The sequence below is a fragment of the Schistocerca americana genome, chromosome X (genome assembly GCF_021461395.2).
Source record: "Schistocerca americana isolate TAMUIC-IGC-003095 chromosome X, iqSchAmer2.1, whole genome shotgun sequence".
NCBI lineage: Eukaryota > Metazoa > Arthropoda > Insecta > Orthoptera > Acrididae > Schistocerca > Schistocerca americana.
This window is the reverse complement of record NC_060130.1, coordinates 303,324,869-303,352,247: the sequence shown is the minus strand read 5'-3', so window position 1 is coordinate 303,352,247 and position 27,379 is coordinate 303,324,869. Positions and strand designations below refer to the sequence as shown.

General features: G+C 40.8%; 1 protein-coding gene across 1 annotated transcript in view; it reads right to left on the bottom strand.

The window, feature by feature from the left end:
* Positions 1–2,722: 2,722 nt before the first annotated feature.
* LOC124555492 overlaps positions 2,723–27,379 on the bottom strand; it is a 341,553-nt gene continuing 316,896 nt past the window's right edge. The window contains exons 12-13 of the mRNA XM_047129417.1: positions 23,928–24,038; positions 2,723–6,374 (exon numbers count right to left, since the gene is read on the bottom strand). Coding sequence (XP_046985373.1) covers positions 6,259–6,374; positions 23,928–24,038 — 227 coding nt within the window. The 3' untranslated portion in view covers positions 2,723–6,258. The remainder of the gene's footprint in view (positions 6,375–23,927; positions 24,039–27,379) is intronic.

Genomic DNA, 27,379 nt, shown 5'->3' with positions numbered 1-27,379 from the left:
GTTTCTCCTGGCACTCCTCACTTGTCCACCACAGGCATGACTAGTCAATAGCTCTCGCACGTGCAAGCTTCTGAAGTGACATATATAAAAACACCATTACAGTGTGGACACTTGTTACTGATACTTGGCACCAGTCACCAGCAGCATCCACTTGATGTAGGAAAGCTGCCTCCGTGAAATATTGTTGGACTTGCACAACATGGTTCAATGCTAGACTAAACAAGCAGGATTGTTCTGCAATAAATTCAAGTTCTCTCTTTGCATAGTATTTTAGTCAGAAATTTTGGCACTGTATAAATGTGCCGAGTCAAATTGATATCTTCAGACTCTTTCTTGCAAAAGAAAATGTAACTTCATGTTCAGTATGGAATATATTGTTATTATGAAGTTATTACTCCATTGTAACTCTTTGAAAGGTGTTGATTGGCGAGGGGCAGCGTGGGGGGGGGGGGGGGGGCGAGGGGGTAGCAGCCGCCGAGGGGTCAGTGGGGGGGAGGGGGGGGGCGGGGCTGGCAGCCGCCGAGGGTCAGTGGGGGGGAGGGGCTGGCAGCCGCCGAGGGTCAGTGGGGGGGGGGGCGGGGCTGGCAGCCGCCGAGGGTCAGTGGGGGGGAGGGGGGAGGGGTAGCAGCCGCCGAGGGGCGGGTGGGGGGGGGGGGAGGGGTAGCAGCCGCCGAGGGGCGGGTGGGGGGGGGGGGAGGGGTAGCAGCCGCCGAGGGGCGGGTGGGGGGGGGGGAGGGGTAGCAGCCGCCGAGGGGTTGGTGGGGGGGGGAGGGGTAGCAGCCGCCGAGGGGCGGGTGGGGGGGGGAGGGGTATCAGCCGCCGAGGGGCGGGTGGGGGGGGGGGAGGGGTAGCAGCCGCCGAGGGGCGGGTGGGGGGGGAGGGGGTAGCAGCCGCCGAGGGGCGGGTGGGGGGGAGGGGTAGCAGCCGCCGAGGGGCGGGTGGGGGGGGAGGGGTAGCAGCCGCCGAGGGGCGGGTGGGGGGGAGGGGTAGCAGCCGCCGAGGGGCGGGTGGGGGGGAGGGGTAGCAGCCGCCGAGGGGCGGGTGGGGGGGGAGGGTAGCAGCCGCCGAGTGGCGGGTGGGGGCGAGGGGTAGCCGCCGAGTGGCGGGTGGGGGCGAGGGTAGCAGCCGAGGGGGCCGGGTGGGGGCGAGGGGTAGCAGCCGCCGAGGGTCAGTGGGGGGGAGGGGGGGGCGACGCTGGCAGCCGCCGAGTGTCAGTGGGGGGGAGGGGGGGGCGACGCTGGCAGCCGCCGAGGGGTCAGTGGGTGGGGGGGGGCTGCCAGCCGCCGAGGGTCAGTGGGTGGGGGGGGCTGCCAGCCGCCGAGGGTCAGTGGGGGGGGGGGCTGCCAGCCGCCGAGGGTCAGTGGGGGGGGGGGGGGCTGCCAGCCGCCGAGGGTCAGTGGGGGGGGAGGGGGAGGGGTAGCAGCCGCCGAGGGTCAGTGGGGGGGAGGGGGGAGGGGTAGCAGCCGCCGAGGGTCAGTGGGGGGGAGGGGGGAGGGGTAGCAGCCGCCGAGGGGCGGGTGGGGGGGGAGGGGTAGCAGCCGCCGAGGGGGCGGGTGGGGGGGAGGGGGGTAGCAGCCGCCGAGGGGCGGGGTGGGGGGGAGGGGTAGCAGCCGCCGAGGGGCGGGTGGGGGGGAGGGGTAGCAGCCGCCGAGGGGCGGGTGGGGGGGAGGGGTAGCAGCCGCCGAGGGGCGGGGTGGGGGGGGAGGGGTAGCAGCCGCCGAGGGGCGGGTGGGGGGGGGGAGGGGTAGCAGCCGCCGAGGGGCGGGTGGGGGGGGGGAGGGGTAGCAGCCGCCGAGGGGCGGGTGGGGGGGAGGGGGTAGCAGCCGCCGAGGGGCGGGTGGGGGGGGAGGGGTAGCAGCCGCCGAGGGGCGGGTGGGGGGGAGGGGTAGCAGCCGCCGAGGGGCGGGTGGGGGGGAGGGGTAGCAGCCGCCGAGGGGCGGGTGGGGGGGGAGGGGTAGCAGCCGCCGAGGGGCGGGTGGGGGGGGAGGGGTAGCAGCCGCCGAGGGGCGGGTGGGGGGGAGGGGTAGCAGCCGCCGAGGGGCGGGTGGGTGGGGAGGGGGTAGCAGCCGCCGAGGGGCGGGTGGGGGGGGAGGGGTAGCAGCCGCCGAGGGGCGGGTGGGGGGGGAGGGGTAGCAGCCGCCGAGGGGCGGGTGGGGGGGGAGGGGTAGCAGCCGAGGGGCGGGTGGGGGGGGAGGGGTAGCAGCCGCCGAGGGGCGGGTGGGGGGGGAGGGGTAGCAGCCGCCGAGGGCGGGTGGGGGGGGAGGGGGTAGCAGCCGCCGAGGGGCGGGTGGGGGGGGAGGGGTAGCAGCCGCCGAGGGGCGGGTGGGGGGGGAGGGGTAGCAGCCGCCGAGGGGCGGGTGTGGGGGGGAGGGGGTAGCAGCCGTCGAGGGGCAGTTTGGGGGGGGAAGAGGGCTGTCGTCGAGGGGCAGTCTGGGGGGGGAAGAGGGCTGTCCGTCGAGGGGCAGTGGGGGGGGGGGGGATTTGCAGATTCTCCATAGATGACACGTTGCGTTCTGGCATAGTTAACCAACACCTTTCCTTAGAATTGGGAATTGGGTATGTGGCTGCTTGGTTGCACTCAAGAAGTGCTCGCCTTCTGAAAGCAAGTGATGGTAGTAAGAGCTACTCACTCAGCACACCGACAGATGCAGTGTACTAGTATACACTTAATTACAGCTGCACATGAGATTTTATTTCTTAGTACAATAATTTGGAATATGTATTCTGTGAAACTATTTAATCAATAGGAAAGTACAAAAGTCTTTAGTACATAACTTTCACACATTCACACAGTGAATCACAGTATTTTATTTACAGACAACAGAACACATACAGAGTACCTTCTACTACTTTGTAACGTGTCAGTATACAATTACATTCAGTTTTCAGTCTTCAGTGCATAATGTGATACTATAGTGAGAAATGACCATACTGTACACGACTTTTATGCATTCACTTTTCAAGTACAAAATTATGGCAATGCTGATACATTACATAAAATGCATCTGGGAATAAATCTTCAAAAGACAGTTTTCAAAAGTTTAACATTTCTTGCATTACTTGGAAGAAATTACAAGTAATTATAAATACTCCAGAACATATCAATTTTCGTGACAAAGTAAGATTCAACAACCAATGGAATTACTGACACTGCTGCTGATGAACATATTTATAAGAATTTATGTCTAAATCAGTTCCAGATTTTATTTTGCAATCAAACCCTGCCATTTTCAAAAATATCTATCATGAATTTATAGTTAAACAAAACATCCAAACAAACCATAGGTATGAACTGTTTGCATACATGGTGCTCCTCAGCCTCCAAATACTTGACTTAACATCCTTAAGCCATGTACAAATTATTATTTGACCAATGTTTGAGACTAGTCCCTTCAGGAATTTACACTAGCATTTATCTATTCCAAGTTGGCATCGTGTATACCACCTAGTAGCTATCAGTATTTTTTTGTCAAGGGAAAACTTGGTAAATATGCAAAAATTGCGAAGTAAAAGCAACTGTTCATGCTTGCATCTGTAGAAGACCAATTCTACATAATTTCTAAGTTCTACTGCTCGACAATGTGTGTGTGTGTGTGTTACAGCTCTCAACTAATTTTAACAATGTTCACTGTGAAGTGCCATGACGGATTGGTTCACTGTGGCTGCTCTTCTGAAACTAGAATAAGTTGTTGCTTCTACCGCATGATTTTAACAAGATACTGTATATTTACATGGTTATATTTTCAATTTTTTCTCCAAACAAAGGATTTGCTGACATTTCTATGCAGTATATACACAATACCAACTTGAATGTGATTAGTGCTAGCGTAAGACTGCCACTGATAGGCTACTTGCAAACACAACTTAGATAATAAGTAATCTGTATGCTGCTCACAGTGCTGTTTTAAAAACAGAGTTGTTCCATTTATTAAACTATTCCAGGCTATTATGATGTGATTGGATTAATTTGTGGTCAAAACCGAAAATTTCATCCTTCTCTGTGGAGGACGTGTTCAAGGGGGGGTAAAACTCTTGTTTCTGCATGCTCCCACACATAGGGAGTCACATGTTTGGAAACTAGCACAATTGACTGTTGTGAGTTGCTGTCATCTGCTAATGGTATCACCCCATGGAGGAAGACTAGTACCATAGGGCGACGGCAAAAGTGTATGACAGCAAATGACAATGGCCAGTTGCGTTCAAATTTTCGAAGTGTGTGACATCAAGCCTCTACATAGAAGCACACAGAAACGGAATTTTATTTCAGTCAGTAGCAAGCTAGGGTGTGCATCAGACCATCAAAAAAGCTGGAATCCCCCACTGCAGACTAGGACGCAGTATTGGGTTTCAGCAGGAAATTCATCAGTCCACAGCAAAATAACCTCTGGATATTTTAACTAGTGTGGCATTTCTGGCCATGAAAGTTGGCATTTTAGAAAAAGTTGTTTATCAAACTGTAGCTAAAAATCATGGCCCTGTCACATTAATTTTCAGTTTGAGCACTCTTCACAAAACTAATGACCCGGGAGTGAATGGCAACAGTGTAACAGGAATGGCAGTCATTTATAAATTGTACTGAAAAACTTCATAATTTTCTTACAGTGTTGTGGCAGGAACATGTAGTACAGTGGTCACAATCTCGTACCCCCAAGTTCCACTTACATGAGAGTTACCATAAAAACAAATTATGACACTTTAGACAATAGACTTATTAAAGGCAATTCAATCTTTCAAGAGAAGTAGCAACTGAAAATAATATTCCCTCATATCAGCTGAAAAATCTTGTTTCCACATTGCCATATTAGAGCAATATAAATAGTACCTTGCTCAGTTGTACTACAACTAATTCAACAACACTGCTCACCAAGCAGGCTTCAAAAAGCTCTCGCGTTTCTTGTAGCTATCTGTATTTCCACTTGCGTTGGTTCTATATACGTATAAAATTAAGCTAAACCTTTATTGTGCTCATCACTTCAGATGTGTTGCTATGAGTAAGTGCTTATAAAAATGCCAAATTTCTCCATTAAATTAATTCAGGTACAGTGTTTGACTGAGGTCTATTGACATTAAATATCTACTACATAACAGTTATCAATGTATATATTCAAGTTTAGTATGTCAAACTTCACTTTATGCTCTACATATTTATTTGAAACCCTATTTCATACATCACATATTAGTTCCGTTGCTTTTTGCACTAGAAACTAATCAATTCATGAAAGAGTGCACTTCTGAGATAGATATAAAATGAATAATTGAACTGTGCAAAACTACTATGATTATGTGAAATACAATGATCAAGTCAAACTGTTACTGCACTCTATTATGTCCATTATAAGAAACATGGCGTATCATTGAGCAGTTTCAAACCGTTAAATTATTTATATGTTTACAATATGGGATTTGTTAGGGTGCCTTTGGTGAGTAACTGCAGAGTGTCAGTCATTGCTAGAACAAAATATTAAAGTAAGTCATTATTTTTGTTTGTTTATTCCATTTTTTGCATCAAATGAAATCATCTACAATTTTATTTTGTGTTAGCTGTTAAAAATGTCTTCTTTACAGTGTCACAAGTTTACACATGACTAAGATTACTTTGAAAACCTTTATTCTTTGGTATGAAGTTGGTGTAAACTCATATGGAACAATGGAAAAGAAATTCTTACAGCATTAGCATTTTCAGTGGTTTACTGTGTTACAGTATTTGACGTAAGCCGAAAATGGTACACTGTTTGCTACATTAGATTGTGGAAAGAGCTTTTCTCCAACAAGTGTTCAAAATCCATAACAAGACATACATAATTACTCTATCATTGACAATTACACATCACAAGTTTTGTCTGCTTCAAATCTGAACAGCTATATTTTACATGTAAACCTTACTTTATACACAACAGGAAAGATATTTTACATTCACACATTCACACTTTACTCTTAACTGTGTATATACATGTCAAAAATCAAGCATATCTTATCACACATCACCTCATACATTGTCTCTCATAATGTACAAAAATAATTATTTTACAGAGTACTACTAATACAAAGCTCATGTACTCTGTCCTGCTGGTTGCTAAGAATGACTCTGATAATACTTAGTACAGTACTGTAATATTTGCTTGACTCCTGAGAATGACCACGATGAAATTTGACTTCATTCAAAGCATTCCCTTCAATTCCTGACAAATATTGTTCCTTGGACCGGAGAGCCATTTTTTTCAGAAAGATTTCCTCACAACAGTGAGCATAGGCTAGGATTTACAATACACAGCACTGACCCAGTGTAAATAGTATTAATAGGAAAATTGCAAATCCTTTGGGTGTAGTCACTGATGATGCCGATTTGGTCTCCCTGCCTGGCACTCTTGGTGGTGCTGCAAAAAGGAAGTGCTTCATAAGCATGTATACAAATTAAAGCAGCAGCAGCAGCATTATAGAATATGAAAACATTTACAATGGTCTCATAGGTAAGGAATATGTTTTATTATGGAATAACTACTTTCTTGGCTTGCTTACTGTACTATTTAAGAGTGTCTTACAGATCTGGAAAGGTCACAGTGATGTTAAAAAAATACTAGAAGCTGAATACCATGGTAATGGAATACAGTAGTAGTTATTACAGGGTGGCCATCAAATTGTGACAATACGTGCTCTAAAATCAACAACAACAAATGGAAAACAAGTTTTAAAGCAATTTTGTATTCAGAATACATGTACTTCAATAAATACATGATATCCAGAGTTAAAAATAGCCATCAAATCAGTCATTTTCCACAAGATGTTTTGCTTTATGGGTACTCTATTAGCCTCCATAGTATCTTTATGCAGAACAGTATATTTGCATATGAGATTAGATTCTGATGCAAGTAGCTGTTTTTGTTCTTGCTGTTTCCACAAAAAGTATATCACTGAACAGATTTAAGTCTCTCAGCAATCCTTTTGATTTTATGGTAGATGCAGAAGGGGAACATTTTTACAAGTGCTTGCCTTCCTGTGCCACCTAAAAATACCAGTAAATACCAATACAGAATTAGTGCCTTGTCACCACATAACAGTGACCTTGCAGGCAGCCCTCCCTCTTGAGCAAAGATAAAACAGCAGCCCACTGTTCCAATGAAGAGATTGATTTTTAGTGTTAGGTAGGAGTATCTTGATCCAATAAGATGCTAAGAACTACATGAAACATTCAGCCACAGCTCTATTGGCCTAGATAAGGCTAAACGTGACACTTGTGACAAAGATTTCACACTGATTTTCCTTTATTGACTCTCAGCATGCATATTTTTATTGTTTGCTGAACAATGCACAGGTTTTAAAATGGTGTTGCATTTTAGTCCATGTCTCACTGCCGTAATCAGTAAAGCTTCCAGTTCCAGATGCATTAGAATTTTCAAAATGAAGTGTCTAATTTACCAAATGCACTCTTCTATTTATTTTTTTGTTGCCCAGCTAGTCATTAATTTCAGCTGTTCTAAGTACAAACTCTCATCAACTGGTTCTATTGTGCAATTATCTTTCATTGTCTTTATCACATAGTATACTGAGGTGACAAAAGTCAAGTGATACCTCCTAGTGTCATGTCAGACCACCTTTTTCCTGGTGTAGTGCAGCAACTTGATGTGGCATGGACTCAACAAGTTGTCAGAAGCCCATGCAGAAATATTGAGCCATACTACCCCTGTAGCCATCCATAATTGTGAAAGTTTTACTGGTGCAGAACTTTGTGCACAAACTGACCTCTTGATTATGTCCCATAAATGTTTTATGGGTGGCCAAATCATTCGCCTGAATTGTCCAGAATGTTTTTCAAACCAATCATGAACAGTTGTGGCCTGGTGACATGGCAGATCATAATCCATAACAATTCCACCAATGTTTGGAAACGAAGTCCATGAACTACTGAGAATGGTCCGCATTTAGCTGAACATAATTATGCCCAGTAAATGATCAGTTCAGTTGGACCAGAGGACCCAGGCCACTCAATGTAAACATATCCGACACTATTGTGGAGCCAAAAACCAGCCCACAAAGTGCCTTATTGACAACTTGAGTCCATAGCTCCATGGGGTCTGCACCACACACCAACACTACCATCAGCTGTTACAACTGAAATTTGGACTCATCTGACCAGGCCGCAGTTTTCCTGTCATCTAGTGTCCAACTGATATGGTCACAAGTCCAGGAGAGGCACTGAAGATGATGTCATGCTGTTAGCAAATGCACTCATGCCAGTTGTCTACTGCTACAGTCCCTTAAAAACCAAATTTTGCTGCACTGTACTAGCGGACACACTTGTCGTACGTATCACACTGATTTCTATAGTTATTGAAGCAGTGTTGCTTGTCTGTTGGCACTAAACAACACTACACAAACACCGCTGCCCTTTGTCATTGTGTGAAGGCATTCAGCCACTACATTGCCTGTGGCGAGAGGTAATGTCTGAAACTTGCCATTCTCGGCTCACTCTTGAGGCTTTGTATCTGTGAATATTGAACTCCCTAATTATTTCCAAAACAGAATGTCCCATGCACCTAACACCAACTACCATTTCATGTTCAAATTATGTTAATTCCCATCAAGTGGCCATGATCATGTCCGTAACCTTTTCACATGCATCACCCGAGTGCAAATGACAGCTCCATCAATGTGCTGCCATTTTATATCTTGTATATGCGATACTACCACCACCCATATATCTGCATATTGCTACCCCCATGACTCGTCACCTCAGTGTATTTTACTCTTATTATAATTAATTTTCATACATGCTTTCAAACTTGCTCTACTAAGCTCTTCAGTTTACTGTACGTTTATTAGCACTACAAGAGAACAGAACAATGTCATAAAATGAAAGTGATTCAAGTATGTTCCATTAAGCTGTACTGGGTTTTTATTCAGTCTAGAGATCTTAAGTTTCTCTAGTGCTGCTTAGAATAGTTGTAGTGACATGAAATCTCCTTGCTTCAGCCTTCTTTCAATTCTTTATTTGCCAATTTCCTAGAGAAGTTTGATGGAAGCTTTACAATTGACACACATTCTTCAGTATACTAATGTATGTTGTACCAATGATTTGGTTTTCAAGGGCTGTTGGTACAGAAGTAGTTGACAGACTTTAAAAGCTATTTCAAAATAAACGAATATCAAACAAAGCAGGTAACCCATTATCCTGCACATTTCATAATTTTGGTCATTACTTGTTAGTGGTCATTCTAAAACCAGTGTTTTACTTTGCTTAATTAACATCCAGTGTTTCTCCTATGTGGCTGGAGATCTTTTATAATGTGACTGGAGGAGGCTGAAAGGCTGATTTTTTTTAAAAAACCTCCTTTCATCTGATGTAAAACAATTACAATATTCTTCTAGTTCTGCATAACTGCCTTCCTCCACAGATATTCTTTAAATAATATTGCAAGTTTCTTTTTTATTACTTTTCTCCACCTTGTATCTTTCCTATTTAAATGCATTTTTGAGCATCTTTCTCCTTGCCTTAAAAATCTTTACATACTACATCTGGTATTATTTTCAAATATTATTTCCATTCTTATGTATCTGTGCATCAAATTCATCTCCTGAAGTACCATATACAAACTTGTATAAAATCTTCATACATGTGACCAATTTTCTGTTTACTGTTGGTGTGCTATCTTCTATATAAACTGTTGAAAGGTGGAATCCAGAAAGATGCAAGTCACTTAACATGGAAATAAAAAACCTGTTGGATACTGTGGTACCTTGTTATACCCAAAGGAATAAGATTGAAAACCTTTTTAAGTGTATTATTTGGAGTAAAAGAAATCTACTCCTACAACATCATGTATTGTTAAATGCATGTTTAGTATGTTTAGCCAAAAGTGGACACTAACTGTATAGGGCAGGTGTTGAAAACCCAATATAAATGGAAATATATGCAAAACAAATGTAAAGAGTTACTGATGAAAAGAATATACACATACATAACAAAAGAATATGTAACTTCCTGACAGATTAAAACCGTGTGCCGCACCAAGACTTGAACTCGGGGACCTTTGCCTTTCGTGGGCAAGTGCTCCACCATCTGAGCAACCCCTGCGGACCAGAGCTTCTGTGAAGTTTGGAATGTAGGAGACAAGGTACTGGTGGAAGTAAAGCTGTGAGGACAGGGCGTGAATCGTGCTTGGGTTGCTCAGATGGTGGAGGCACTTGCCCACGAAAGGCAAAGGTCCCGAGTTCAAGTCTCTGTGCGGCACACGGTTTTAATCTGCCAGGAAGTTGCATATCAGCACACTCCGCTGCAGAGTGAAAATCTCATTCTGAAAAAAATATGTAATTCATACAAGACTGTAAGCTGGTCTGTTATGGAAAGACATATGGAAAAACTTACATGTGAAACTCTGTACAGTCATTCCAAAGTGACCGAGTTAATTACGACTGATTTTATAACAACACAACATTTTCAGTTCATTGGCTGAAGAACATCATCAATACATGCGTGGTATTGGCTGCTGGGTCTGTTTTTATTTTTGTAACTGTCCCCATCACTGACAGGCCAAGAATTGACAAACCTAACTGAATTATTTTTGTCTTACACCTGAAGGGTATAAAATGAAAAGCACAGAGGAATATATATCAAGTTATTAATTGGAAACAACCCAGATCTGTTAATCCTGCACTAAGGATGAGAATCTGAGTTATTCGAAGTTGAATTATTATTTAATGCTGCTGAAATAATCAACGACTTGCGGTGTTGAGATACAGGTTTTATACCAAAAAATACTCTGAAAATTGTGCTGATGCCAGTTTAGTAAGATGGAACTCTGCCATTGCTGATCCCAAGCCTGTGGAATCATCTTGCAAGTGATGAAGGAGAAGGGGAGGAATTAAAAAAAAAAGTCCATCTAGCTCCAGATGGTAGTACCCTGTGAGGTGAAATCCCAAAATCCACATAAATCTGTGAGGTAGCAGCTAGTACTCTGGCCAGTGTCTGTTGGCTCTGTGCGCTCAGCTGTGATTGAATCTTGTGGAAGTCTAAACTCCAGCTGAAATTATGCGAGATCTTTTCGGATTTCGCCAATAAAACCAATCATCATGACATAACAATGAGAAAGAATCCACTACCCTGGGCCCCAGTCAGTAAAACTGGGTAATAGATCTGATAATTGGAGCTTCTCAAAAATGCCCAAGACTAAGAATGTTTTACATGGGAACACTCAACATGGATACACTATTGAAACCAGGTAAATTTAAACACCTGACAAACACCATGGATAAATTCAATATCAAATTCTAGCAATACAGAGAACACAATTGTCCAAGGAGAATACCCTTGACTTTGAAAACTGCAGAATATACAAGGGTAAACCAGCCATAACCATTTCAGTAAGAAATCTCCAATTCTGTGGCACAGGATTTTTAGTACACAAATCTATACTGGACTCTGTAATAGATTTCACTTAAAAATCAGAAAAATTATCAACACTCATGATATGATCTGGAAACAAAGATCATACACTAATCACTGCACATGCCCCCAGAAGTAACTACAACAGTAAAAACCCATAGATGGTAGACAATCCTTGGGAAGATCTGGAAGAAACAACCAAACAAAATTCACACAAAGCATGTGGGAGTGTTACCAGGAGGTATAATGCCTGATTAGACTGGAAAAAAAAGGTGGACAAACAAGATTGGAGAGACTCTGAAATTTCTGCAGGCATTCTGACCTCAAAATAATGACTATGCAATTCCACGAAACGCACAAGAAACTATGAACTTGGAAATCTCCCTACAACACCCTAGGAGCATTTCAGATAGCTCATATAGTGATATCTATGAAAAATGCCAAATAATGATTGTATGATTAACAAAAAAAAATTTTCAAATCCAGTAACCACCTGCTCCATCTTAAATTGAAATTTATACCCAATAGATAAATCAAGAAAACCAACAGAACTTTCAGAACAGACCCAGAGTATGTACAATCGAAGAAGTAAACTGGACAGAACTGTCAGAAAAAATGAAGGAACTTTTAAAATTGGGGGGGGGGGGGGGGGGGGGGGAGACTCCATGAGAGAAAGGGTGGAGCACAACATGTGACAGAGCCACACAACATTCAAAAATGGAAAGAATTCAGGATACCAAAGACCACTTCACAAATAATCTGTAGTTAGAGGTTATGAAAATGACAGATTGAAAGAGATGGAAGAATACTTCAACAAACAGAACACACACAATTTCTACAGAACATTCAGAGAAAATATGACAAGATATCAACCTCCAAGCTTATGCTCCCGAAGACAAGACAGAACACTTGAGACAAACCCAAAAAAGAATTGAAATATTAGTGCAGTACCTTGACACACTGTTAAACTGCCATAAACTAATTCAGTGCCCTCAATTCCAAACAGCCACCACACAAGGTGATCATGAAAACAATAAGATAACGGAGCACCTGGAGAAGATGGACTGATTGCAGAAATCTGAAAATTAGCTCATGAGAACATAACACACAAAATACACAGAATTGTCAAAAACATCTGGGAAACAGAAAAATACCAGAAGAATGGGAGTCAGCACTTTTACACTCCCTTCACAAGGAAGTGGACAAGAGAGACCCTAGCAACTGTAGAGGAATTTGTCTACTGCCTGCAACATTCAAAATTCTATCTAAAGCCCTGTTAAATTGACTAGAGCCTCGGATGGACACTCAGACAGGGGAATACAAAGGCGAGTTCAGGAAAGGAAGGCCATGCAGTGAACACATCTGGTGTCCAAGAACAACATTAACACCAATAAAGTCCAGGAACACCGCAATAACATTTGACAACATTAAGAAAGCCTATGACTCCCTAGACAGAGAAACACTTTTCAACACACTGGAAGAAGTGAAGATGGACATAAAAACCAGAAAGCTGACATTAACAAATACAACATCCAAACTGAGGTATACAGGATAGATCTCTGAACCATTTTAAGTCAGGACAAGTGCGAGGCAGCGAGATGGCATGTCACCCCATCTATGTAACTCTTGTTTTGGAGAAAATAGTCAGGACATGGCATAAAGAAATCAGTGGGTTAAAGGTGCCAATGATGTAGCTTCTTAAATAACAGGAAAAAAGCCAGAGAATCTCTGGAGACAACATAAAATCTCAGCCAAAACAAGACTACAAATCTTATATGAAAAAATTCAGTACATGGACACAACACATGCAGGTAACAAAGTATGGAATGATAACACAAGTAGCAAGTTCCAATTCATGGGAGAGATTATACAGGAAACAGGACTGAACTCAACATCCAATGAAAAAATGATCACAAAACTACAAAAATTATAGACAAACAGACCCATTACAACAAAAGAAGTATTTCCACCAATGCCAAATTAATACATTATAGTATAGTAGTATTACCTGAGAGCTTGTTTGCCTCAAACAATAATAATCAAAGGAAGAACAAAAATCGAAGAGATGGAAAATGAGAGGAAAATGTTGAGAATCTATGGGATGGACCACAAACAGGGGATCTCAATAAAGAGACCAACAAAAGAACTGTACCAACAAACAGAGATGATTAAAAACAACATATAGAAACAGTGGACAAAGTTCTGTGCACACACAGATAGACATACATAGGATACATGAAAAATAGCCTGACCAAGAAAATTTTTAACATAGTGACAACCAATACAGTGAAAACCAACTGGGTAAAGGAAACCATGGAAAAACCTCAAGAAACTCAACATCTCCACAGATTACATGACAGACAGGCAAAAATACAGAGGAAAAAAATCAAATCAGAAAACACACCACAACAGAAGAAAACAGGAAAAAAGTGGACAGAAAAGAGAAAGAGAGAGAGAGAGAGAGAGAGAGAGAGAGAGAGAGAGAGAGAGAGAGAGAGAGAGAGAGAGAGAGAGAGAGGAGGGGGGGGGGGGGGGGGAAGAAAAAAAAGACAAATACTGTGAAAATTTGTTTTTAGCACTCCCCTTAAGTGGAGTGGTCAACCCAAAAACAAACACAAACACACACACACACACACACACACACACACACACAAACACACAAACACACAATATATGTGGTTCTTTTTTCCTGTCTTAATTGCTTCTTTTAATTTTTCAGTGCATTTTCTCACACCTTCTGGAATATACTTTTGAATATTTTTGTTTAATCCAGAAAATTCAATTATGTGTTTAGTAGGCCTATCATTCCCTCTAAGCTATTGCCTTCTCTTTACCAGCTGCCTTGTTCATTGCAAAATTTTCTTTTCTTTCAATTTTGTTGAATGTGCAACAGCTTTTCTTGTTTGTATAAGTACCTTTGTGAAACATTTGTCCTTTTCATCTGTGTCTGTATAATATATAATTTGTAAGAAGTGGAACTCGTTGCTTAATTTACTGTGGTACACCTCCCTGTTCTTAGGTAAGTTCCCACAAATGTTTCTGACTTTCCGATTGACGAGTTTGCTTTGACTTTTTGCTCTCAATCTTTTGGGTCTACGATTACTTCCAATTTCAAAATTTTCATTCTTTTTTTCCAATTTTTCCGGTTTAAAGTACCTTATTCTCATCTTTTAGTGATGATTTGCTGGCTTTCATTATCAGCTGTAGGTCTTTTTAGTGATGGTCTAGCTCATCAGAATGTGAGAATAATGGTGTCTGTATTTTTACAATTTCCATGGCATATCTTACTCTGTTCCTCTGCAATAAAACAAAGGTCCTGATTTTAATTTAACTTTAGTTTCTGTTGCATTTCAATGGCCATACTGAATCCATGTGATATTGAATTTTGCTTCCAGTTCCACTTACTTTTCTGTGGACCCTAAAATTTTGCAATTTATTATTCTAAAATTGAAGGTAAGTTTAAGCAGTTATATTTCTAAGATCCATCTTATGGTCTATTTAGCGCAATTGGCCTGAACCCATTGCTCAAGTTCCTTGAGTCCACTACTCCCAACATTCTTCCACAAGGACCAGCTTATTAATATTGAAGGAACTCTTAGTTAATGTTATCCAAGTAAGACCTATTCCCAGACTGGCCAGAATTAATGTATTAGGCAGAGGGGGACTTTTGTAAAATTATTGGACAGGTTATAACCAATTTCATACCTAAAATAACATTGGGACTATACAAAGATGGGAATCCCTCTACAGAAGTCGCATTAATGAAGCTATATGAAAGGAACAAATTGCTGCAGGCTAAGGTCAGAAAATTCTATTTCCCATATTTGGCTAACGAGATTAAGGAAGATTAGGATTTAAAATCTAATTGCCCACAAGATCATTAGAGATTGAGCTTATGCTCAGACAGGGAAATATTGTCTCAAGTGATTTAGAAAACCATAGGAAACCTAATTTGGATGGCCAGGCAGAAGAGATTTGTATCCTAATCCTCCTGAATGTGAGTGGAGACAGAGGAGGATGGCGAGTAGCTAGAACAAGTTGTAATGTATGTTGTTGCGATCAGATTGTGTGTCATATTCTGTACATTAAACACAATCCAGCTCTCATATTTAAAAGTTGTGATCATGAACTATATCAGAAGAAATGGATTCAACCATTTCTCTTAGTAATAGCAAGTGACAAACCTCTACCTTCGCAAATTCTCAACCACAATCTGAGCAATGTCATTTTGCATAACCTACATCTACACCTACAGCTGTATTGCACAAGCGGATGGTACCTTAATCCACTACCAATCATTTCCTTTCCAAGACCACTTGCAAATGGGAGAGGGGGAAAACTACTGTCTATGCCTCCATACCAGTCCTGATTTCTCTTATCTTTCCAGTCATTGTGTAAACTGTACACTGGTGACAGTAGACTCTTTCTGCAGTCAGCTGCAAATGTCAGTTCTTTAAAATTTCTCTGTGGTATTTTGCAAAAAGAGCATCAATGTTTCTTCCAGGGATTCCCATTCAAGTTCACAAAGAATCTTCTGAACACATGTTGATTGAATCTTTCAGTGACAAATCCAGCAGCATGGTTCTGAATTACTTCTGCGTCTTCCTATAACCTGACATGGTGGGGATCCCAAATATTCTAGCAGTACTCAAGAGTGGGTTAAACTAGTGCTTTATTCATGGTCTCTTTTATAGATGTGCTGCACTTCCCTAGCATTCACCCAATAAACTGAAGCCAACCATTCACCTTCCTTACTACTGTGCTTATGTGCTCATTCTATTTCATATCACTTTGCAACTAACATCTGGATATTCGAGGAAAAAAAAACCAAACAACAACAATCTTTGACTCTTTCCACATCCCATAGACTCCTCTCCAAGGGATCCATGGAAAATGATAAATGTAATGTAAAGTAAAGTAATAAAGAGGGACTATACAAGGGAATGGACTTTAGGGCAATATTTTAGAAAGGGAAGAGTATCTAGATGATGATGGAAGAGGAGACGTGATACTATGAGAAGAATTTAATGGATCACTAGAAGACCTAAATGAAAACAAGACCCCAAGAGTAGAGCCACCAGCCATGACAAAACTATATCACTTTGTTTGCAAGCCATATGAGACAGGTGAAATATCCCCAGACATCAAGAAAACGGTAACAGTTCCGATTCCAAATAAAGCACGTACAGACAGGTGTCAATATTACTGAACTATCAATTTAATAAGTCACAGTTGCAGAATACAGTACTAACATGAATTATTTACAGAAGGATGGGGAAATTGGTAGAGGCTGACCATGGAGAAGATATGTTTGGATTCCAGCACCACTTGAGGCAGTAGTGACAATATGACTTGGGTTCAGCAAAGGCAAACATTTATTTACAGCTTTTGTGGAAAGCCATTGACAATGTTGACTGGAATACACTCTTTGAAATTATGAACATAGCTGAGCTAAATTACAGGCAGTGAAGTGGTATATACAACTTTTACAGGAACCAGAGGACAATTATTACAGCTAAGAGGCATGGAAGGGAAGCAGTTGTTGAGAAGGGAGTGAGAGGGGGTTGAAGCCTATCACTGATGTTATGGAATCTGTAAATTGGGCAAGCAGTGAAGGAAATCAAAGAAAAAATTAGAGAAGGAATTAAAGTTCAGGAAGAAGAATTAAAAACTTTGATATTTACTGATTATGACATAATTATGTCAGAGAGAACAAAGGACTCAGAAGGGCATTTGAACAGAATGGACAATGTCTTGAGAGGAGGATAGAACATGAACAACAAAAGCAAAACAAGGTTAATGGAATGTGGTGAAATCAAACGAGGTGGTGGTGAGAGAATTAGATTAAGAAATCAGGCTCTAAAAGAGTATGTGAGCTTTTCTATTTGGACTGTAAAATAACGAATGAGGGCCAAAGTAGAGAGGATATAAAATGTAGAGTGTCAATCTTTTTTTTTTTTTTTTTTTTTAAAAAAAGCATACCTGAAGAAAAGAACTCTGTTAATATTGATCATATATGTAAGTGTTAAGAAGTCTTTTCTGTATATGTTTGTCTCAAGTATAGCCTTGTATGGATGCGAAACATGGACAATAAACAGCTCAGACAGGAGGAGAATAGAAGCTTTCAAAAAGTGGCGTTACCGGAGAATGCTGGAGATTAGATGGGCAAACCATATAACTAATGAGGCAGTACTGAATAGGGTTGGGGAGAAATGAAATTTGTGGCATACCTTGACTAAAAGACGGGATTGGTAGATGGGACATGTCTCTAACATCAAGCAATCACCAACCTTGTATTGGAGGAAAGTGTGGAGGGTAAAAATTTTAAATCAGACCAAGAGAGAAATACTGTAAGCAGGTTAAGAAGGATGTAGGTGTCAGTAGTTATTCAGAGATCAAGAGGTTTGAACAGGATAGAGTAACTTTGAGAGCTGCACCAAACCACTCTTTGTACTGAAGACCACAACACTACAACTAATCTTCACAACTTTGTCTAGCAGTATACCATGAATACTGTATTTGAACAATACATGAGTTTTTCCTACTTCTCTTCATTATCTTACCTTTTTTTTTAATATTTGGGGCAAGCAGTCATTTATCACACCAAATGGAAATTGATCATTTCACCTATAGCTCTCACCTCACTGAGGTCTTACTGTCATTGTGGATCAAAACTATTTCACAGTACCATCAAATCATGTAAAACGGGTTGCTAGGAACTCAAGTGTGTTCAGAACAATTTACACTAAATGATCAAATAAATTGTATCATACAAAAGACATGTTGCAGACAGATCCATTAGAAAATTCGAAAGGAAATAGAATTCATCAATGAAGGGGAGTAGCCTTATTTAATGAAATTACCAGTTTGGCACATTTAAAATACAAGATCAGTAGGGAAGATGGAGAAAACAGACAATCCGAAAACAGTTCAGTGGTTAAAGCTACAAGAGTGTCATTTTCCATCATGACAATGTGTTTCTGTTAAATATTCCGACCGCCATGCCGAGAGTAGTCAAACAATATGTTATTTCCTCCCATGCATGCATATCTCGTGAAATGACCATGACAGCAGGATGAGATTACATAAAAACTTGCTGGCAGCTGTTCATCTTTCACACCATTAATAAATGGAATAGATGGCCAAGTGGTGGGGGAGAAGGGGGAAGGATCAGTACATATGCACACTTTGTGGTACGTCAGAAGTGGATTGTAGAGTAAGTATAAATATTGGTGTATATGTGCATGCAGACTGCAGTATGGCCCATATGCATCGCAAACCTTTGCATGGGTAAAACTGTGTCACATTTCTAAATAATACCTTTTGTTGAGGAAGACTAGGTGCCGTCACACACATTCAGTTTCATGTTAGTAAAGCAATTTCTGTTTAGAGTAAAAGCTGTTGGCACACTACATGAAGCTGATATTGTGTCTTGTATAATTCTCTCTCAGCTGTTTTCCTAGTCTAATGTTCAAATTATACTGCAATGGGATGATAATAATCTACACTCAAGCACTCCTGAAGGATGTTCTGAGTAATCAAGAATTCACAAGCTAAAACTCTATCAAACCAGATGAAAAGACAAAATAATCCACAGGCACTTAGCAGGATCAGCACAGGTTCGATAAATAGTTACCACCTTTACCACAATTTGGCCACACATACTTCTTATGTTGATTTGTGCAACCATACAACTAAAAAAACCAACATAATCAGGGCTAGGAACTGGAACACTTCACATGGTGAGACAGACAAGCATGCAATACCAATTTGTGAACCAACAACCACTTATTGTGCAAATCTCGATAAGGAGTACTCCCTTGCAGATCAGGGCAACAAGTGCTGTTACAAACAATAGAACTGAGATGAAAAAATAATTAGCAATATAAATAAATTAGCAGCCAACAACACTGCTTATCATCCCATAATGTATTGTCTTTTGTTGAGGAAAAAAAAAAAAACTTATTTCTTCTCAATAACGATCAGGTGCTGACGAAATTGGTTTTCCAATACTTAGATTATTTCTTAATCTGGAGGCATTGTTTGCACAAGAAGTCACTTGACCAAGAAGCTTCTAAAAACATCTCAGAAGAGAAGTGCGAGTGTTGTGACTCAAAATAAGAAAAACAGAGATAAACAAAACATTGTGCTCATATACAATGTTGATTAACAATTTAACACAAAACTTCTTTTTAAATACGTTAATAAAAAGAATTTACTTTAACACTTTCCCTTGTTAAATAGAAATCAACAGAGAGGCAAACCCACAAAACAAAACAAAAATGAGTTTTACAACAGTCCCATTTGATTACACAATATCTTCGTACGTGTCTTCGGTAGAGCTTTGGTCATGGTGTCTGCTACCTGCTCTTCAGATGGGATTTGATGAACTAATTCTTCCATCAAAGTTTTTCACAAATAAAGAAATACCTGAAGGCTATAAGTTTGGTTCGGTGATGAAATTCTGGATCCTCTGCCAACTTCACTACTGCTGAATTGTCAATTCGGAGAACTGGAATTTCAGATAGTCTTGTTTTTCTGAATAGACAAGTTAACCAAATCATCTTGACAGCTTCATTTGCGGCAACTAGTTCAGCTTCAGTTGTAGATGTTGCTACCATGGTTTGTCACTGAAATAGCCACAATATCACCCCTCCTGAGTAGTCTATGACTACTCCGGATGTTGATCTGTCTGTCTTTGAGCAGCTTCCAAAATCTGCACCACTGTAGCATTCCAGAGTTGTGCTCTTTCCTCTTGATGTTTATGTGATTCCATATTCTGTAGTTGTTCCTGATACATAACGAAAAACCCTTTTTACTCTTAATATGTGTTCTTTGGTGGGATTCTCGGGAGATCTTGACAGAACACTTACACTGAAGGCTAGGTTTGGTCTTGTGCCAAGCATCAGATACATTAATGCTCCAACTGCTTCTCTATATGGAAAGTACTGTTCTACTGGGTCATCTTTCTCCTACTGTGAAACATCTGTAACTTTGAACATTGGGGGTAGAAACTGCTTTACACTCTGAAAAATTGAAATATTTTAGAATTCGTTGTGCGTAATCCTTCTGGTGAAGCTTGATACAGCCATCCTTGCCATGTCCAATTTGCAGACCTAAATAATAGTTTGCAGGTGCCGTTGTGATCTTTAACTCATTTTGCAATGGTTGAAAGAAAATGCTCAAATCATTTGAATCAGTGGCAGCTACCAACCCGTTGTCAACATACAAAATTACCAGAACTACTTTGCCATTTTTATTTTGAATGTACAAGCATGGATCTGCTTGGCTTACTCTGAAATCTAGACCTACCAAAAGTTCTCTGAATCTCTCGTTCCAGCACCTTGGTGCTTGTTTTAAACCATACAGGCTTTTCTACAACCTGCAAACTCTGTTGGTACCATCTTCGTAACTTATTGGTTGTACCATATAAATGGTTTCCTCAAGTTTTCCATACAGGAAGGTCGTTGACACATCAAACTGTCCAGGATACATTCTTTTAGTTGCAGCAACACTCAATAGACCGAATCATTGTCATTTTTGCAACTGGACTGAAAGTTTGACTGTAATCTACACCTTCCCGTTGACTGAAACCCTTGGCAACCAGACAAGCCTTACATTTTTTGATCTGACCCTCTTCATTTGTTTTCAGTCGAAACACCCACTTATATGGTATTGCCTTGGCACCCTATGATAAGTCTTCAAGCTCCCAGGTTTCATTTTAGATCGGAGATTCCATTTCTCTGTCTATTGCTTCCTTCCATTTGATTCTGTCTTCATATCTAAATGCATCCTCATAGGTTTCAGGAAACTTCAGTTGTGACAAAGAAATCTTCTGTTATCATTGCATAATCATTGAGGTAATTTTGTCTCTTTAATGATTAATTCTCTCTTAACTTCACTCCTATTTCCTCTTTGCAAGTTTCCAGAATGTCATCAGATTCTGTGTCTGAACTAGTTTCATGCTCCATACTATCTTCTGAGTGTGTATCTTCCTCCCTCTCTGATTAATTTTTAATATAATCTGGACCTGTTATGGGCTTTTCAACATCTTGAAATGGTAGTGTAACTTGTTCAGTACAGCATCCTTTTTTTTCCCAAATTGCACATCTCTGGACAGCACAATTGAATTACTTTCTTTTATCCAGATCCTGACGTGTTCATCATCGTTGTCATAACCAATGAGATGCCCTTTCAAAGCTTTCTTGTCCATTTTCCTTCGTTTTTCACTTGGAATGTGTGCATAACATGTCGAGCCAATAATCGTTAGATGTTTAGTTTGAGGCTTTTTCCGCTCTCACAACTCATAAGGACTGACTCCTCCTACAGATGACTTCCCTGTCCTATTCATGATGTAAATTGCTGTGTTAACCAGTTCAGCGCATATCTGTTCTGCATAAGTGACATCTGGATTTAGTAAACAATGCTACATCCGTTACTACAGTTTTGTCCATGTTCTTCTGCACAGTTTTATTTTTAGCTGGTAGTCCATCAGCAGTACAATATTACAATATTTGGTCCAGTGGCCCAGTTCTTTGCAGTAGTTACATTTTCCTTTAACTCTGAATTTGTTAGTTTTCATTTTGTTTTGTACACCTGATCTGACTACTAATGCCTCTTGTTCGATTTTGTCACTACTCGTTGCGAAATTTCTCTCAAACATGCACAATTGTTCCTTTAATTCATCAAACATTTTCTTATCTTTCGTTAATAACATCCAACTCTATTTAAAGGAATCAAACTTGCAGGTAGAATATGTAAAACTTGTACATACCAATATCAGATCAGGTAGCACAGTTCCTCCGTTTGCTTTAAGCCTGTCATTCAGTTCATTCCACAGACATGTTAACTTCGCTATGAGTGTGGAGATGTCTTCTCCCAGAGTCCAATTAAATGCGAAGAAATCTGAACAAATCTTGAACAGTGGTTCTTTGATGAAGCTTCTAAAATCTGCTTCAATGCCTCCCATGCTTCATGAACCATTTCTTTGTCCATTATCTTCTGATATACAGTGTCTGTAACTCCACTTGTAATCATCGACTTGGCATAACTGTTCGCTTTACAATAAAAATCTGACTTGGCTTTATGATCATTTATTGCTACATCATTAGCAACTTCAGACAGTGGCTAAGGTTTTACTGACTTGCCATCAATTACATCTAAAGCTCCTTCATGATAGTCAATTAGATCTCTTCTTTTTCTCTTCCACACTGACCAGTCAGTTTCACTATTCAATGGCTTGATATGTTTTACCAGATCCATTTAAACTCTAAAACCAAAAACACTCTCACACACACACACACACACACACACACACACACACACACACACACACACACACACACACACACACACGAGTTAAAAGAAAACTGTATGTCACTTTTTGCACACGTTTTTACACACATAACTGGAACCCATAACCTATTGTATTCTGTTGAGAAAAAACTTATTTCTTCTGAATAAAGATCAGGTGCTGACAAAAAGCGGCGAGTTTGGTTTTCAAATACTTCGATTTATTTCTGAATCTGAAGACACTTTTTACACAAGAAGTCGCTTGACCAAGGAGCTTCTAAAAACACCTACGAGTAAAAGTGTGAGTGTTGTGACTCAAAATAAAAAACAGATAAACTAACCATTATGCTCATATATGATGATGATTAATAATAATTTAACACAAAACTTCTTTTTAAATATGTTAATAAAAAGAATTTACTTTAACACAATGGAATAAAATAAAAAATTAAAAGGTAGGATTTTAACAGGTTATTACTCTTCAAAATTGTGCACTTATTTCTATTGGTAATGTTTTTACATGCAAATATTTCACAAAATGCTAAAAAACTATACCATCTGCATGCAGATAAGTTCAAAGCCTTCAAAAGTTGCCCACTGTTAATTATAAAACAGTCATCCATCCCAATGGCCCACAGCATACCCTGATGTTTATTTTTGTTTCCTACCATCCTTGTAATGTGAGCAGTTAAAGATACCAGTGTCCGGTGTCAAAGTGTGTCACACAGAAGTACAAAATAGTGGCTGTGGAATCATCATATGATTTTCTTATATGATAAAACTGGCAACACTTACCAGCCTCTGATCATAATCATCAGTTTTCCCAAACTCAAACACTACCAACTAAACTTCATGAGGTACTCATTAAGTACTATTCAAGGATATGTGCAGCTAATGAAATCCTATGAACATAAAGAGTCATTCCCCACACACTCCCAAAGCACAATAATGTTGGGTTAATCAAGTTGAATGACTGAATTAGTCTTGCCAAGTTACTCAATGAACAATCACAGCTGCCAGAATGAAACAAGAAACCATCTAATTTATATGTAAGTACATTACAATGTCAAACACTCCTCAAAAGTCATTATAATCATGTATTAAACTGTATATGTAACAGTAAATAATACAAACTTAATTACATTAAAAACCCACAGCAAATGTGCACTTAAAAATAATGCTTCTGGTTAGCAGTGGATATGTCACTACATTGCCAGTTTGCATGCTACATTTAAAAGAAAACAGTTATAAATTTTACCTGTAATTGGTTTCCATGGTTTTGTCATTTCTGTTGATGGTCTGATGGAAAGCCATGATGTAGTGGTATGTGTATTTTGAGGATGATTCACCTCACTAGGTGAACATGAACCTGTCAATCATTAAAGAAAGTTTACTGCAATGCCTTTAGCAATACAACAATGGAATTCATTCCATAGCAGCAGTACAACTAAAGCTAAAAACAAATACAGAAGTCTATTTTTGCTCATAAAATAAGGAAACACATGATTACTGTAAAATTTAATACCAATGTCAATATCATTTGAGCTTCAAGTTTCCTGGAAGTAATTCCATTACTGTCAATCCCTTCCCAGGTTGCTAATGCCACATACTACTTCAGTCTGGAACAGGTTTGATACAGCTACCCAGCTTGTCTATCCAGTGCGAGCCTCTTCATCTCAGTGTAATTACTGTAACCTACATCTATTTCAGCATGCTTGTTGTCTCTAAGACTTCGTCTCCCTCTACAATTTTTATCTCTTGCACCTGTCGCCATTGGCAAATTACCAGCTTCTTGTTGCCTCCGGATGTTCCTTGTCAAATTATCCCTTCTCTTTGGCAAATTGCATCATAAATTTCATTTCTCCCCAATTTGATTCAGTGTCTCTTAGCTGATATACCCACCTAATCATCAGCATTCTTCTGCAACATGTCAAGACCCTTCCTGTTCCCCATACACCCACCTTCCATCTTCTACGTTGCAAACAGCCAGCCACCCTGGATAGCCTATTGTAGCTGGTTACTTTGCTCCAAAAGAAAGAATTTTTTTACTATTTTACCAACACTTCTAATCCATTGCACACTCACATCAAGGACACCAATTATTTACGAGGTGTGGCTAGAAAAAAAACCGGACTGGTACTGGTGAAACAATAAAACGAACGCAATAAGGCTGAAAGTCGCGTGGCCTGTCACGTGACTCTCGCTCCGCCTACTGCTCGAGTTTCATCTGCCTCCTGCACTCAGTCTGCCCGTGGCGTCTGTTTTAAGTAGTTGACGTTTTGTCTGTGCGTCGGAAAATGTTGAGTGTACAGAAAGAACAGAGTGTTAACATCAAATTTTGTTTCAAACTAGGAAAATCTGCAAGTGAAACGTTTGTAATGTTACAACAAGTGTACGGCAATGATTGTTTATCGCGAACACAAGTGTGAGTGGTTTAAACGATTTAAAGATGGTCGCGAAGACACCAGTGATGACACTCGCACTGGCAGACCATTGTCAGCAAAAACTGATGCAAACATTGAAAAAAATCTGTAAACTTGTTCGACAAGTTTCCTTGTCAACTCCTGTTAACTCAGACACTGCTCTGATTGTTAAACGGCGATTTTGTCGAACAAGTTTACCGATTTTTTCAATGTTTGCATCAGTTTTGGCTGACAATGGTCTGCCAGTGCGAGTGTCATCACTGGTGTCTTTGCGGCCATCTTTAAATCGTTTAAACCACTCAAACACTTGTGTTCGCGATAAACAATCATCGCCGTACACTTGTTGTAACATTACAAACGTTTCGCTTGCAGATTTTCCTAGTTTGAAACAAAATTTGATGTTAACACTCTGTTCTTTCTGTACACTCAACATTTTCCGACGCACAGACAAAACGTCAACTACTTAAAACAGACGCCACGGGCAGACTGAGTGCAGGAGGCAGATGAAACTCTAGCAGTAGGCGGAGCGAGAGTCACGTGACAGGCCACGCGACTTTCAGCCTTATTGCATTTGTTTTATTGTTTCACCAGTACTAGTCCGGTTTTTTTCTAGCCACACCTCGTACTTCATCACCTCTCCACCATCTCTAACCCATTAGCAGCTGTATCCCTCTCTGTCACCGCCTCTCTTAACACTAACCTCCCCTTGGCCCATGACATAAGCTGAAACTTAACACCATCTTTCCCAACATTCTGCCAACTGTGAACTCACCACTACAGATTATGGACTACATGTTTACAGGAAACAACTAACCCATTGAGAGGAAGCAATAGAAATCAATCTCTGGCACAGCCATAGGCTGTCAATTCTTTAACTCTGTTATTACATTATCTTCGTCAGATTTTATGTGCCTTGTGTGCTAGTGTACTTGAAAGGATAAGTAAGGCTTGACAGCCCATTGATTATGAGGTCATTACAGGTGGAAGACTGGCTTGGGTTAGGTTAGGTTAGGTTAGGTGGGGTGGGGTGGGAATGTGGAAGAAACTGGCCATGTAATCTTCAAAGGAACCAGCTTCACATTTACCTGAAGTCATTTTGGGAAACCATGGTAATCTACTGACTTGATTGCTTGATGGGAATTGAACAACTATCCTCCCAAATGTAAGTCCTGAGTCCTACCACTATGCTACTTCACTCAGTAGTGCAAAGAGTGATGGCAGCCAAATGTATAAAAATCTAAAGCAATGTACCTTAGCTTGCTCTCATGTTCCTTTACCACAAACATTCAACAGATTTTTCCATGAAATGAGTTCAAGTGTAGGAAGTTGTCCCCATTGTCAGATTATGAATGTGTCGAGTATATAGAAAATATGAAGAGGGCTTGCAGACCACTAACTTTGGGAGTTCCTCTTCAAGCACTTCCATAAATATATGATAATAGGCAACTCATCACTACTTCATTGGTCTGTTGCTGGTGACTTACATGAAATAATATGAACGATTGATGTGGGCACAGATAGATCGATCTCTGTCAGCATTGTCCCAAACTTCTCTCTGAAGTAGGGTTTAATGAGCTAACTATAAGTATCCCTCAGAAGGCAAAAACCAAAACAGAGCTCACCATGATCTTATCTTTTCAAAATGATATATCTGGGCTGTGGCTGCCCTGATTTTGAAATCTGCTGCACACCTCTTATTTGTCAGGACATATTATGTTTTCAAATTGAATTTTCACTCTTCAGTGGAGTGTGCAATTACTTGCTTCCTGGCACATTAAATTTGTGTGCAGGACTGGGACTCTAACCTGGGACCTTTGCCTTCTGTTAATTTTGGATGGTACGAGATGTAGCACTGGTTGAAGTAAGTAAAGGAAGGCCACTAGAACATGGAATCATTGCAAACAATTTCAAAGAAATACCCTGTCCTTTTCTGGGAAATATGAAGTGTGTGAGAAAAGTAATGAGACTGACAACACTGCGAGTGATCTGGAACACTGTTGTTCTGCTTGTGTAGGCCGGTGTGTTCACCCCATCCAGATAGTCAGTCCAGGTGTCAGCTCCATACAGCCATCACATGATTTTTTTGACAGTGTCAGTGACGTTGTGTCTTTGTTGTGTGTTACTAAAATGGAAAATTGGAATTTAGAGCAATAGGAAGCCGTCAAGTTGTGTGTTAAACTTCAGAAATTCTCAAGTGTGACCTTTGAGAAGTTGAAATTGAGCTATGGGGAACATTACTTATTAACAGAACAATGTTTTTGATGTCACAAATAATTTTTAGGAGGCC